We start from the raw sequence: 13,487 nt of genomic DNA, 5'->3' as shown, positions 1-13,487 counted from the left end.
TTCTAGCACAGTCTAACCAGCATACACTTACAACCATATCAACATACACAGTCTAACCTACATACACTTACAACCATATCAACACACAGTCTAACCAGCATACACTTACAACCATATCGACATACACAGTCTAACCTACATACACTTACAACCATATCAACATACACAGTCTAACCTACATACACTTACAACCAGATCAACATACATAGTCTAACCTACATACACTTACGACCATATCAACATACACAGTCTAACCTACATACACTTACAACCATATCAACATACACAGTCTAACCTACATACACTTACAACCATATCAACATACGCAGTCTAACCTATATACACTTACAACCATATCAACATACAGTCTAACCTACATACACTTACAACCATATCAACATACACAGTCTAACCTACATACACTTACAACCATATCAACACACAGTCTAACCTACATACACTTACAACCATATCAACATACACAGTCTAACCTACATACACTTACAACCATATCAACATACACAGTCTAACCTACATACACTTACAACCATATCAGCATACAGTTTAACCTACATACACTTACAACCATATCGACATACACAGTCTAACCTACATATACTTACAACCATATCAGCATACAGTCTAACCTACATACACTTACAACCATATCAACATACGCAGTCTAACCTATATACACTTACAACCATATCAACATACAGTCTAACCTACATACACTTACAACCATATCAACATACACAGTCTAACCTACATACACTTACAACCATATCAACACACAGTCTAACCTACATACACTTACAACCATATCAACATACACAGTCTAACCTACATACACTTACAACCATATCAACATACACAGTCTAACCTACATACACTTACAACCATATCAACATACACAGTCTAACCTACATACACTTACAACCATATCAACATACACAGTCTAACCTACATACACTTACAACCATATCAACATACACAGTATAACCTACATACACTTACAACCATATCAACACACAGTCTAACCAGCATACACTTACAACCATATCAACATACACAGTCTAACCTACATACACTTACAACCATATCAACATACACAGTCTAACCTACATACACTTACAACCATATCAACATACACAGTCTAACCTACATACACTTACAACCATATCAACATACAGATATTTCAACAAATGACCTAAAATTTTAGCGAATGTTTGCCTCAAGTTAAAAGGTAATTTCCAATATAGGACAGTCTAACATTTTTTGAAAACTGGAAGGTTCATAAATCAATACAACTAGAGTTCTAATTCACATAATTTGATTCAAATTATGTTAAACAGAGCCTCATCCCTTTTTAGCCTTAGAACCATGAAACCAATAGAGCGAATGTGAGTGGTGAAAAATGAAAGTAATCATGTCCTTAAAAATAAAATGAGAGTTTATAAAAACTGAGCAAAGGTTTTTTAATCAGTTATCCAAAACTGTCAAGAAATTACATGTAGATCCATTTAGAGTTGACAGTCTAAGCACCTCTAGGTACACCCCGAGTTACTGTAACAACTCACCAATGAGAATCAACTGCTGACATTGACGAGTCAGCGCTGTCGTTATGTGAGCCTCCAGGACTTCCGCTGCCTCCTCAACAATCACTATCTTTGGTCCAACAAGCTTCATAGCCTCCTGGTACTTGGCAGCACCGGTAGTTGTCATCCCGATGACCTTACACTGATTCATAATGTTGGCGGTCATTTGTACCCTGTAACACACACATGACTCATAATATCATGTCTTGCTCACCTTGAGTACGCGAAGGAACTTATGATATACCTGAGACTGACATGATTTTTATTGAATCTATTCGCATAGCCAGAAATTATTTTGAAAACACCTTATTGGAGTTATCTCACCTTTGACAGCAAAATTTCAGTAAATAACAGCCACATGTATTTTGGCGTTGGCTAATATTTTTTCAGCATTGTTATATTCTGAAAATATTGTTTCAAGTTATTTTTTGAATTGAAAATGCAATTTACATATTATTACCAAATTAAAAGGGAAATGGAGATTATCTGCAGAAGAGAAAGGGAGAAGATTAAATGAATTAAAGAAAGATTTAAAGGATTACAAGAAAGAGAGAATGCAAATCTAGATTATGTACCTCTGCTAACAGCAACCTCAAAGTCAGTGATACTGATAAATATGAACTTTTATAAGTTGTATTTCAACTCTGTTTGACCGAAGCATACGAAGGCTCAACAAGCAGTTTTCACCATTTCTGCTAATGGTTATATATAGACTAATAAAATCAGTTGTTTAATACAGAATAAATTCTTTTTATCTTTTATTTAATAACTTGCAATAGCATGAATATCTTTTACTGTCTCTCTCTATCCCTCCCTCCATCTCCTTCCCTTCCCCTCCCTCCATCTCTCCCTTCCTCTTTGTCAATTCGACAATGGCTGTCTTATACAAATAGCTGAAAAAACAAGAAATTTTTACAAACATCTGAAGATTGAATCTGGTCCCAATTCAGGGACCAATGTGTCCACACCAAGTTAATGTGTCTACAACAATGAGGGCTCTAATGCCCACATTGTTGTGGACACATTAAACTTTGTAGCCATCCCATAAGGTCAGCAGGGAAACCTAATGATGACAGAATGGTAGGTGCAGATAACTTAAACAATTAAAATGCAAGCATACCTGAGAGCTTGTATTTGTTCAACAACACCCTTCAGCCGTTCTCCAACACGCCATATCTCCTGGTTCGTTCTGGTTTGATACTGCGTAACCCAGTATCGATAGATCGTCCACCTGTGAGTTTTTATAAATAGCCAGTTAGGAGGATGGAGAAAATGAACAATGCAAAGCTTTTCCTTGAACGCAATGAATTATGGCTAGCAACTACATGTACATGTATGTTCAACTATATTTCTATGATGGAACACCAAGTCAAGACTCACAGTGTCCAGTAAAGCACCCTTGATCACAGCAAGAGATTAAGCATGATGTACTCTACTATCTCTAGAGCTAAACACAAAGTGACCATAAAATATGACTGGTGGTGCTAAAACACCTAGCATGTGTAAAACTACAAAACTGGATCAAGTAATGCCTAGAACAGCCAACCAATTGACTGGTCTCATTGGTCAATACTTAAACAACTATTGACCAATCAGAAATTTGCTTAATAATTGGTTGCAAATTATTTTGTTCGTGTTCAAATTTCTCACAATTATCCTGTACGATAACCAATCAGGAAAGACTTCAACACTCAACAAGTGTGGTTTCACTTTTACCAAGAACTATTGGTTTCACTTTAAAGTACATTCATAAAAAGTATGTTTTCAAAGTGCCACAAAGTTGATTACATCTCCATAAACACAAACAGCTGTTTACATCCTGGCAATTTTTATTGGCAATAATCGCGTAACTGAAAGTAATTATGAACAAAAGATACTTTACTCCAATTAGAGTTATGTTAAAGCGCTAAACGCTACAGGAACTGGTCCAAAATTTGTAGTAAACAGATTAGCTATGCAACTAAAACTCTGTTATAATTTCTGACTATTTTTATTACTACCATTTTTGGTTACAGTAAACCGTGACTAAAAACTGAATTGGAATTATTATATTTTTACAGAAATGTAAAATATAATAATTTTTGATTGGATCTCTGAAACAGAACCATTGGTTTTGCACAAAGGCAAGCTAACCACTACATCAAACGACCACATCGCTATACAACGGAATAATAGCGATTGACATCGTTAAGAACAAATGAATTACTGTAAACCACGGTCATGGGTAAAAGTATTAAAACGCTCATCACTTTCCGACTTTGTGACATCAATTTAGAGTTGTGCTCTTTTACAACTCATTTGTGCTACACAAAATATACATAGTCAAACATGGATAACTTGCCCACGGATAGCTCGAACACATGGTTAACTCGAATGGTTTCTTTGGTCCGTTCCCACGTAATGATAAATTGCTATAGATAACTCGAACTCAACACTGTTAACTTGAACTGTTTTTTGCCCAACGGCTACCGAAACGGTTGTTATCGCTTTAGAAAATCACTTTATTCCAAGCCATAGAGGTAAACCTCAACTTTTCGTAATTCATAAGCGTCGTTATTACCACCAACAGCAAAATATTCGTCAACGACTTTTCTAAAGGTTTGGTGAAATTTGATTTATACCAAACATTCGCTTAGCGATCGCCCTTCGGAAGCAAGGTAAAGTGAGGTAATCTTTGCAAAAACTTCAAGAAAAATCGGCAAAATTGATCGTGGGTAAAACGCTCAAAAGAAAAAGATGTCTTTTCTTTTGAGCATTTCAACAATGATCAAGTTTTGACAATGTCAATCTAAAAAACGTCCTGGCAATAACATCACCTCAAACAACAAACCAATCTCAAGTGATAGAAAAATCTCTATACTTTTTGATAAAAAATGTTTTAAACTTTACATTAGAAGCATTTAATTTGAAACAAGCCATTTGTGCTTTAGATTTATATTATAGTTTGTATATGTACATGTATCTACTAATAAATAAGTAAATATATGGACTTGTGACAGTGCTCTGATAACTTGAACGCTCTAATAATTCGAACACTTTCGCTCAGTCCCGTGAAGTTCGAGTTATCCATGTTCGACTGTTTTAAATATTTATTCAGATTTTATAGCCTTCGAAAATGTTTTTTAAGAAACTGGCCAAAAGTAAGGAGCATATGTGTGGGGTTTGGACAAAATCGGGCAAAACTATGGAAACTCGTATCGTTTACTCAGACGAATGAATACAATTGGACAACTACCACTGACATGACTCTTTGCATTATACTTTTCTTACATAATACGATGCAAAGACTCTACGTAAATTCTTTACGTTATCTGGAATGTAAAAGAGGTTCAAATTATAGTAGCGTCTACTGTACTTATCATTTATGTAACCATTTTTAAAGGTCACTTGTGTTTTCTCTCTCATCAGTCTCTCTCTCTACCAACTGTACAAAATTGGAATATACTCGAGGTAGCCTCTCTTCTTTCAAAGAATAAGCCGATGGTCAGAGGGCACTTACACATGAAGAGTTGGTCTCACCTTTGTTCGAGTGATAATGAATGGATGTCAATCGATCTCCTAGCTGCCAGCTGCTGAACAGCAATGGCTGAGGCTCTAGAAGTACTGGCCAGATTAGACATGATATGCTGTCGCAGTTGTCTTTTCTGCTTCCCCGTCAGCTTAATTTCAAACTTATCCTCTTCCTCTTCATCACCTGGAAGCAGTAACAGTTTCTAGATGTTGACCATAAGATCAACCACCATAGCGCTGATGTTCAAATCATACGTAAGTCACAGATGAAAATGTTCCGTATATAAAACCTCATAGTCATGGAAAGGATGAGGTTTAACTACCGTATATCCTCGCATATAAACCGTATCTAGAATGCAATTTTTTTTACAAACCTTGGGGTCCCGCTTATACGCAAATCACTCTGACATTATGGTAACTATATTTTAACAACTACAACTCAAACCTTTATAACTCAACTTTATTAATAAAAGTAAAACAACAGTAATGGTTGCCACAACTCGTTCGCTACCAAATAAATTTCTATGGACACAAATATTCAGTAAAACCAAATATTTGACATTGACGCATATAAGTTGTCATAACATTTGACCAAATTATTTCGCATAAAATTGTACATCATTTGATGCCATAAAAAGAACACAAATGTGTTGCAGAAACAGTGCAGACACCTTTTTGTCCTCTTCATACTACCGTGGTTCACAAATTGCCCATGTTACGAGTCAGATGAGTTACCACTATTGCTATAGCTCACGGGTTATTATTAAAAATAAATACTGACTGTCACTACTATTGCCCAATAAACAATCATCGAAAGTTCATTCATTTACAATTTGTAAAACCTGCGTAGCTGTAATGGTTCAGATCGTGACGAAGAACAAATACGTAGCTATAAAAATGTGCTTTTGAAAAGCACATTTTTATAGCTTTTCAGGCAACCGAAGGTCAACGCGAGATGCAAACATGTTTTCCATTGATTCAATGCAAACAGATGATTGTTACCTTCTGATTTAGTGGAGACACGATAGGCTAGTTATACAACTTCTCACTGATCGGAAACGTTTTGTACTAAGCTTGCAAAGGTTGCTCTATTTCTATAACCTTTTGCTCTGATATATATTTTAGTATTAATAGGGTTGGCTTATCTGCGAGCTTTTATAAATGATTTGCTTTCAGGGATGATTTTCTAGGATTGGCATATATGCGAGATAGGGTTATAAGTTGGGATATACGGTAGTTTTGGTTATTTGTGTACCCTAGGACACTTAATCTCGCTAGTATTTAGTTTCACGAGTAGCATACAGAGTAAAATTTCACTGCAACTTAATTTCGCAGCTCTGATGAGTGCGAAAATATAGTGATGTGGAAATAAATGCAGTGGAACAAACATAATTAGACTCCTCGGGTCCAGTTCATTGGTAAGGAAGATTTTTCAATATGGGACTAGTTTGTAATTGTGAACCGCAGGTAGAATTGTGTGGGCCATATCGATGATGCAATTTGATCGCTTGCTGCCATTTGTTTTTTGGACTATCAATGAACAAAGCTATTTAATTTCGCGTTTTTGCTTGTTCATTATGATAGTTTAGTTTCGCTCATGAAATTTTCGCGAGAGGATGACTCCACGAAAACGCGAAAGTTAGATGAGGCGAATACATAAGTGTCCTAGGGTATTTCATCTTTCTACGAGCAGCGAGAGAAAGATCATTAGACTAGCGGTCTAGAATGCCTAGTCAGCAAACAATAAGTTGATTTTCAATTCTTAAAGAGGTCACTGGTGGTGACAGGAATAACATTCAACCTTAAGTGGCTCTCTACAACTGGATATGTCTCCAGTTGTCAATGATGCCTAACCATTAAAGGTGAAGGTTCATTAAAGGTTGACTTGCAAGAAAACTCATATTACAGTTATTTGGTATCAAAAGATTTACCATGTCTTACTCTGTTGTGTTGTAGGTGCCAAATATGTGGAAATGTGATTACAAGCTCTTAAAAGCTCAAAAACGAAAAGCCGCCGTAGATTGGAATCTGTTTATTTCTCTGACGTAGTCATTACAGTTTGGTTATCGTCTTGTCACGTGATGTTCTCACGTGTATTGAAAGGCCAATAAAAAGCTCAACATAAAACTTATCGTAGCACTAGTTTATGACAACCACGTCGGGTTTTACCGAAGACCCCGTATCGAATATAGATGCTCGCTACTTTGCAGTTTTGTTTCGGTTTGGTCTAATCGGCAAGTCGTAATCTGATCATGTGACCCAATACTTCGCAAATAATTTCTGCAGCACTTTTCGATTAACACAAGTGACCAACAGACTCGTCATGATTATCAGACAATGATATGTACTCCTTCAAACTAAGGCTAAAAAGTTAAACGAATTTTTTCGGTAAGTTATAAGATATCACACTGCTAAAAGTGACAGCATTACGATGACGATAAAACAGACGCGTAAGAACAACTGACATAGTTTTATTGAATGCGTGAAGTATATTTGTGAAAATATTTTGACGAATAAGGTTGCATGAAAGTGTAAACAGAAACCATCTCACACAACTACATCACATTTGAGTCGTTTTGGAAAGATAATCCAAACTACGGCAGTCTCGTGTGGCTGCGATTTTTTGTTCGTTTTTGAGCTTTTAAGAGCTTGTAATCACCTTTCCACATACTTTCACAGAGCCGTTTATTAAGATCACAGAGCTGTTCATTAAGATCAGAGCCGTTCATTAAGATCACAGAGCCGTTTATTAAGATCACAGAGCCGTTCATTAAGATCACAGAGCCGTTTAATAAGATCACAGAGCCGTTCATTAAGATCACAGAGCCGTTTATTAAGATCACAGAGCCGTTCATTAAGATCACAGAGCCGTTCATTAAGATCACAGAGCCGTTCATTAAGATCACAGAGCCGTTCATTAAGATCACAGAGCCGTTCATTAAGATCACAGAGCCGTTTATTAAGATCACAGAGCCGTTCATTAAGATCACAGAGCCGTTCATTAAGATCACCGAGCCGTTTATTAAGATCACAGAGCCATTGTTTGTGTAATAATGCTCTTAAAAACCGACACAGCCTCTGATTGCAGTGAACTATGCAGACATCATACTCCATCTTTGAGGATTTCTTTGGGAGTCGTTTCTCTCCAGTTACAGTATATTTTTATGCTTATGTTATCCATAAAAGATCCTACTATATAACCAAGAAATGCCATGTTTGGGACACGGAACTCACCACCCCACCTACTTTATGCAGACTCTAGCTAATGCAAGCATTATTCACTTTACTGAATAACGGAAACCTACAATGGGTAAGGTAGAGTATCTGAAATGTAAAGAGAACTTCAACGCTTTTACAACAGACAAAAGTGACTAGTTGGCACCAATCTACCTACCTACATATCTACCTACCTACATGATTATATGAATATAGTATTTAGTGAGCCATGTGCCGTGACGTTAACAAGTTCTTGCGTGACAAAGACTCCCCACAGCTGCACTCAGTCGTCAAAGGGTTAGCTATTGTTGATGAGCAAGCAAATAAAGGCGGGGGCAACACCTCTCCGTCCCAGCTGTGGAGGAGCCTGCTAAATGGGACTTAGTAACATAGGTGTGTGTATTTATCTATCTGAATTAGAATTCTTTGCTTTTTTGTAATTCTGCTGTGTGGAGTTGTCTTCCATTGTGCTGAGCTACTTTTGAACGATAGCTGAGGTGTTGCAGCACATATATACTGTATATGTAAGTAGGCAAAGCTATTCAGGGGTTATTTAAAGGCAGATGTTTACTCTAAACATAGTTCGTACTTTATAGTAAATTATTTCACTCTTTCAAGTCGTGTCCATCCATCTGTCTGTTTGTCTGCCCATCTGTTTGAAGCAATGCTTTCAGGTTAGAGGAAAACTTGCTTTTAACTGAATTCAAATTCTTTGAAATAGAAATCGAAACTGTTTGATGCTGAACTTTAGGTTACAAAGAAATTTTGGCACTTCATGAAGATTGTATAAGACCCAATGAAAACAAGGATTTTGTTTCATCGATTCTCAACAATAATTCAAAGCCCTCACCTTGTTTTGAAGATGCTCCTCGCGCTTCGAGTCCTCCATCATCGATGTATCGTTTCTCTCTTTCAATATCAGCCACAGTCTTCATGTCTATGATATAAACAACAGGAAATAAATAGTAATAAACAAGGCATAAATAAATACCTAATTTATTGATAGCAAACGTATGTAGTCATGAAACCATCTAACCTATTGTCTCAGCTTCTTGTGCTGCCATACTTCCAGGGCCATCATCTGGGTGTCGAGCACTGAAGGTCAATGGATCTACAAATATATAATCATTTCTAAGGTGTAGTGGTAAGTAACAAGGTGTGTCTGATTGCAGGCAATTGTAGGACGGTTTATAAAGGTCTCTACTGTAAGCATGTACAGGAAACGCTGTGAACATTTTCCACAATAAAGATATTGTCTAAAGGACTTCACTGTAAACAATGATGAAGTGCCTTTAAAAGGCCTACTCAGTAGATCTACTGATGATATGAAAGTGTATAAATGGCTTTCTCTATATGCATTTCCAATACTATAGCAGTGAATAAAAAAGGCCTTCACTGTAGAAATGGACAATGATATGGAAATGTTCAAGAAGGCTTTCACCGTTGACAATTACAATAGTATAGAAATGTTTAATAAGGCCATCACTGTAGTTATGTGCAATAATACAAAAAATCAGTTTTTTGTTTATAATTGCCTTCTCGCGTCTGTAAACGATGAAATATTTTTCCTGAGTACATAATTTGCAATTTATTTGCAAATTAATATCTACCTGTAGACATTCTAAGAAACATCTTTTACGAAATAGCGTTACATACATTAATAGACCCCATCCATCTAGCTTTTAATACCCGAGCTTCTATGTCAGTTTACCAGCTAGTGCAGAATTTCATGTATAGTCCTCACTAAGCATTTTATCTGATGAGTGTTACCCACCTTTTGAGTAATATGAAACTTTTAGTAATGTTTATGCTTAGTCAATTTTTAATAAATTTGATACCAAATTTATAACGATTAGTCTATTCGTTTTAGGATATCGCCAAAATATTAATGGTTCGAACTGAACGAGAGACGAAAAATGGCTGTTGATAGAACGTTGGTTCATTCTGTACTTCTGGTTTACGTAGGATTGTAAAATTATGGTCAGTTTTTGCGGTCTACGTTTCTAGTATACCGTACTTTTCGGACTATTAGCCGCTACTTTTTTCTGAAGATTTGAGCCATGCAGCTTATATAAGGGTGCGGCTACTCTGTGGCTTTTTCTTTCATCACTAGGGCGCATTAACCAGAATCTCCGGTTAGTGCGCATCTAGCGGTGAAAGAAAATATGAAACAATGCCTAACGGTACTGTTCCGTTAGACACTAGGTTAAAAAGCATCGGTTAATACGAAACAGTGCCGTCAGGCACTGTTCCGTTTTAAACAGCAAAGTTGCTGCCACGTTAAAAAGCGCCGTTCTGAGTTTTGCGGCCTATACAAAGGTGCGGCCTATATATTGTTTTAATATCGTTTTTTTGGAAAATAAAGCAGATGCGGCTTATATAGGGGTGCGGTTTATAGTCCGAAAAGTATGGTAATTCCAGTCTCATGTTGAACGGACATTTACTTCTTCAGGTATTCTCGAAATACCAAGAGCACATCTAATCGACGAGAAATGAAAAATGGCTGCGACCACAACTATAGTTTCTAATGACTGACATTCTTGGCAATGAAGACCAAAAACAGACAAAGCTAGAAAGTTTCTTCTCAAAAACAAGAGATTTACACTAAAAATATTTGTTTTTTGTTCATAATAAATATACCCACTCTATCAGACTCGGCTTACTGCAACCGTCATGTTCCTTCATTTACCTTTAAAACAACACTTCTTTAAATGAGTGTGAAATAAAACTATTTACAATCTTCAACAGCGAGAGAGACAAGCAGCTGGGCAACTAGTGACGTTCTTCTGGTACATTTTTTTCTAAGCGTTTTCTCTGCGATGCAGTTTTTTTTATTTTAATCTTGAAACACTCTGACAGTCAGATCACCTCAACCATCACAAACGATCTCAAATGATAGAAATATACTGATACTTTCTGATAAAATCTACTAAAGTTTTAATTGGAGTTCCAGCTGAACATACCGTTAAACCTTTATTTGAACATCCCCTCTAATAGAACATAACTATAAGAGAAGAGTTGGTAAATACAGTGCCATGGCGCTCAAATAGAGGTTTTACAGTAGATGTATATTAATAGGTTTATCAATCTTCACTCACCACAGCCTAACCATAGAGACATCACATCTACTATACATTCAGATCTTGGAGGGTTTTCCTTTTGATGCCACGAATCAAACTGTGCTTTGATTGCAGGCTCGGTGATAAAACCTTTTGTGCTGTGCCGCAGCAGTCCAGTCTTGGAAACTCTCAGAGTCAGCACAGCTTCTTTTGAGGTCGACTACATATAGACAGCGCACAATTTGACATGTTCTTTAAAAATATGACGATCAAATGAATAATAATGATGATATCTCTACATCTCTACTGCCAAGTCTCATACGACATGACATACTCCTGGTTTCATCCTGAGGAGCAACACTAAATGCATTCACAAAATCGGTAAATTCGCTGAATTGCAATTTGACAAAAACAATTCTGACCTGATTAATCTGACTATATTTGTATCCATTTCAAAATTGCGCTAAGCTTTGTTGCTGTTTATCTCATCAAATGCTTGTGGAACTCTAGCATAGTCCTACTTATCAGGAAATTACTGACACGACGCTTGGCTCTTAATTTGAAAGCTTCATGACACAACGTTAATCTGATAAGATTTAGTATACAAAACTGTTATAACAGAGTATCAGGTGAATTAAGTAAAAGCAACTGTCAGTATGTTATTTTCCTTAACATTTTGTCATATTTTTGAATTATGCAATTACATTAATTGGTATATTCACTTTATTGGATATTTGTGAATTACCAAATTGATTGTCAACTGATTAGCCAGTTTACATAGCCACAGATTTCATGGTGTTTTTGAATTGATAATAAATAAACAGCTAACTCTAGTTGCACCTGTCTCTCTTTCTCACTCTAATGCTTAATAAAGTTTTACAGTTTGGTATAAACCTGTACAATCAGGTTGACATTGTTTAGTAACAATTATGTGAAAGATGTAGTTACGTAACACAATTTCCTTTCTCGAGTTATAAAGATGTGACAACTCCAATAACGCTTTGATAGGCTAATATTTTGCTTTGGGTTCAAACCGGCGTCAATTGACAAGATTTTTATGACAATAAAAACTTAAACTTAAATCTTAAAATAAAACTTAGACCAATAACTGCATGAAAATCAAGAAAAATATTCTATCGTGGTTGATTACTTGAACAACTAATCGGAGACCTTCTTAAACGTTTGACTTTGTGCAGCATGTTTCAGAAATGTTTTCTCGCGTTTTAGTAAAAATGTTGATATCTACATTATGGCTTTAAAAAGCTTTATATAAAATTCTGAATTATACACTTTATGAACAGATTATCAGATGTCAGCTATTTTATACTTGGACCATTTACAGTAACTTACCTCAATGTTCTCTTTCTCAGTCATTAGTTGGCCAAATTTTTTGTTCAGGCTTCTCGATGCCTTGTCTTTGTGGCATTTCATTGTGCATCTTTTCAATTTCTCACTTTTGCTGCCACCCCCTATCCTCAGTACAGCTGCGTAACAACATTCACAGTTTACATTAGTATGCTGCCGAATTGGTATGCTGCCGAAATTAGTATGCTGCCAAAATTAGTATGCTGCCGAACTAAGCCACTACTCTACCAATATCTCCCGACTTTCATTTGCTAATTCATAAATTTACAAAAAGGAAAAACAGTTCTGGTTAAAATTAAAACGTAATTAAAAATCAAGTTTCCATTTTTTAAACATTATACCAATAATAAAATTTACTTCATTTACCTTACGCTGTATTAAATTAATTTAAAGTGGTTTTGCTGAATTAAAATCCGATTCCAAACACCAAACTATTAAAACCGGGTAGTGAAAATTAAACATGATTTTAATAATGCTTTGATATCATTTCTCAAAGTACCAGAATCACACTCTAGTTAAAGATTGTTTACACAAACTCAAATTATTAATAAAATTCAGCTCAGCTGTCAGCTCTAAAATTAAATTAAAAATTGAAACGATGCGCAATTGACTGCTGACACCATTGTAAATTCAAATAATGTTTAATTTTAATGAAACGGAAAAAGTGATGCGCGGCTGCAAGTATTGTAATTGTATAGAGCTGTAATATAGCGCTAGGATTAGTCAGCCATCTCACAGC

At 35.9% G+C, this 13,487-nt stretch overlaps 1 protein-coding gene across 1 annotated transcript in view; it reads right to left on the bottom strand.

The window, feature by feature from the left end:
- Window positions 1-13,487, bottom strand: part of LOC137402252 (NFX1-type zinc finger-containing protein 1-like) — a 74,987-nt gene that overhangs the window by 25,152 nt on the left and 36,348 nt on the right. Inside the window, exons 9-15 of the mRNA XM_068088748.1 lie at window positions 12,734-12,867; window positions 11,423-11,603; window positions 9,361-9,435; window positions 9,175-9,261; window positions 5,118-5,292; window positions 2,719-2,829; window positions 1,581-1,771 (exon numbers count right to left, since the gene is read on the bottom strand). Coding sequence (XP_067944849.1) covers window positions 1,581-1,771; window positions 2,719-2,829; window positions 5,118-5,292; window positions 9,175-9,261; window positions 9,361-9,435; window positions 11,423-11,603; window positions 12,734-12,867 — 954 coding nt within the window. The remainder of the gene's footprint in view (window positions 1-1,580; window positions 1,772-2,718; window positions 2,830-5,117; window positions 5,293-9,174; window positions 9,262-9,360; window positions 9,436-11,422; window positions 11,604-12,733; window positions 12,868-13,487) is intronic.

This window comes from Watersipora subatra, chromosome 8 (assembly GCF_963576615.1).
Source record: "Watersipora subatra chromosome 8, tzWatSuba1.1, whole genome shotgun sequence".
Lineage (NCBI taxonomy): Eukaryota > Metazoa > Bryozoa > Gymnolaemata > Cheilostomatida > Watersiporidae > Watersipora > Watersipora subatra.
Note: the sequence above shows the minus strand (reverse complement) of the source record. Positions and strands in the feature narration are given on the sequence as shown.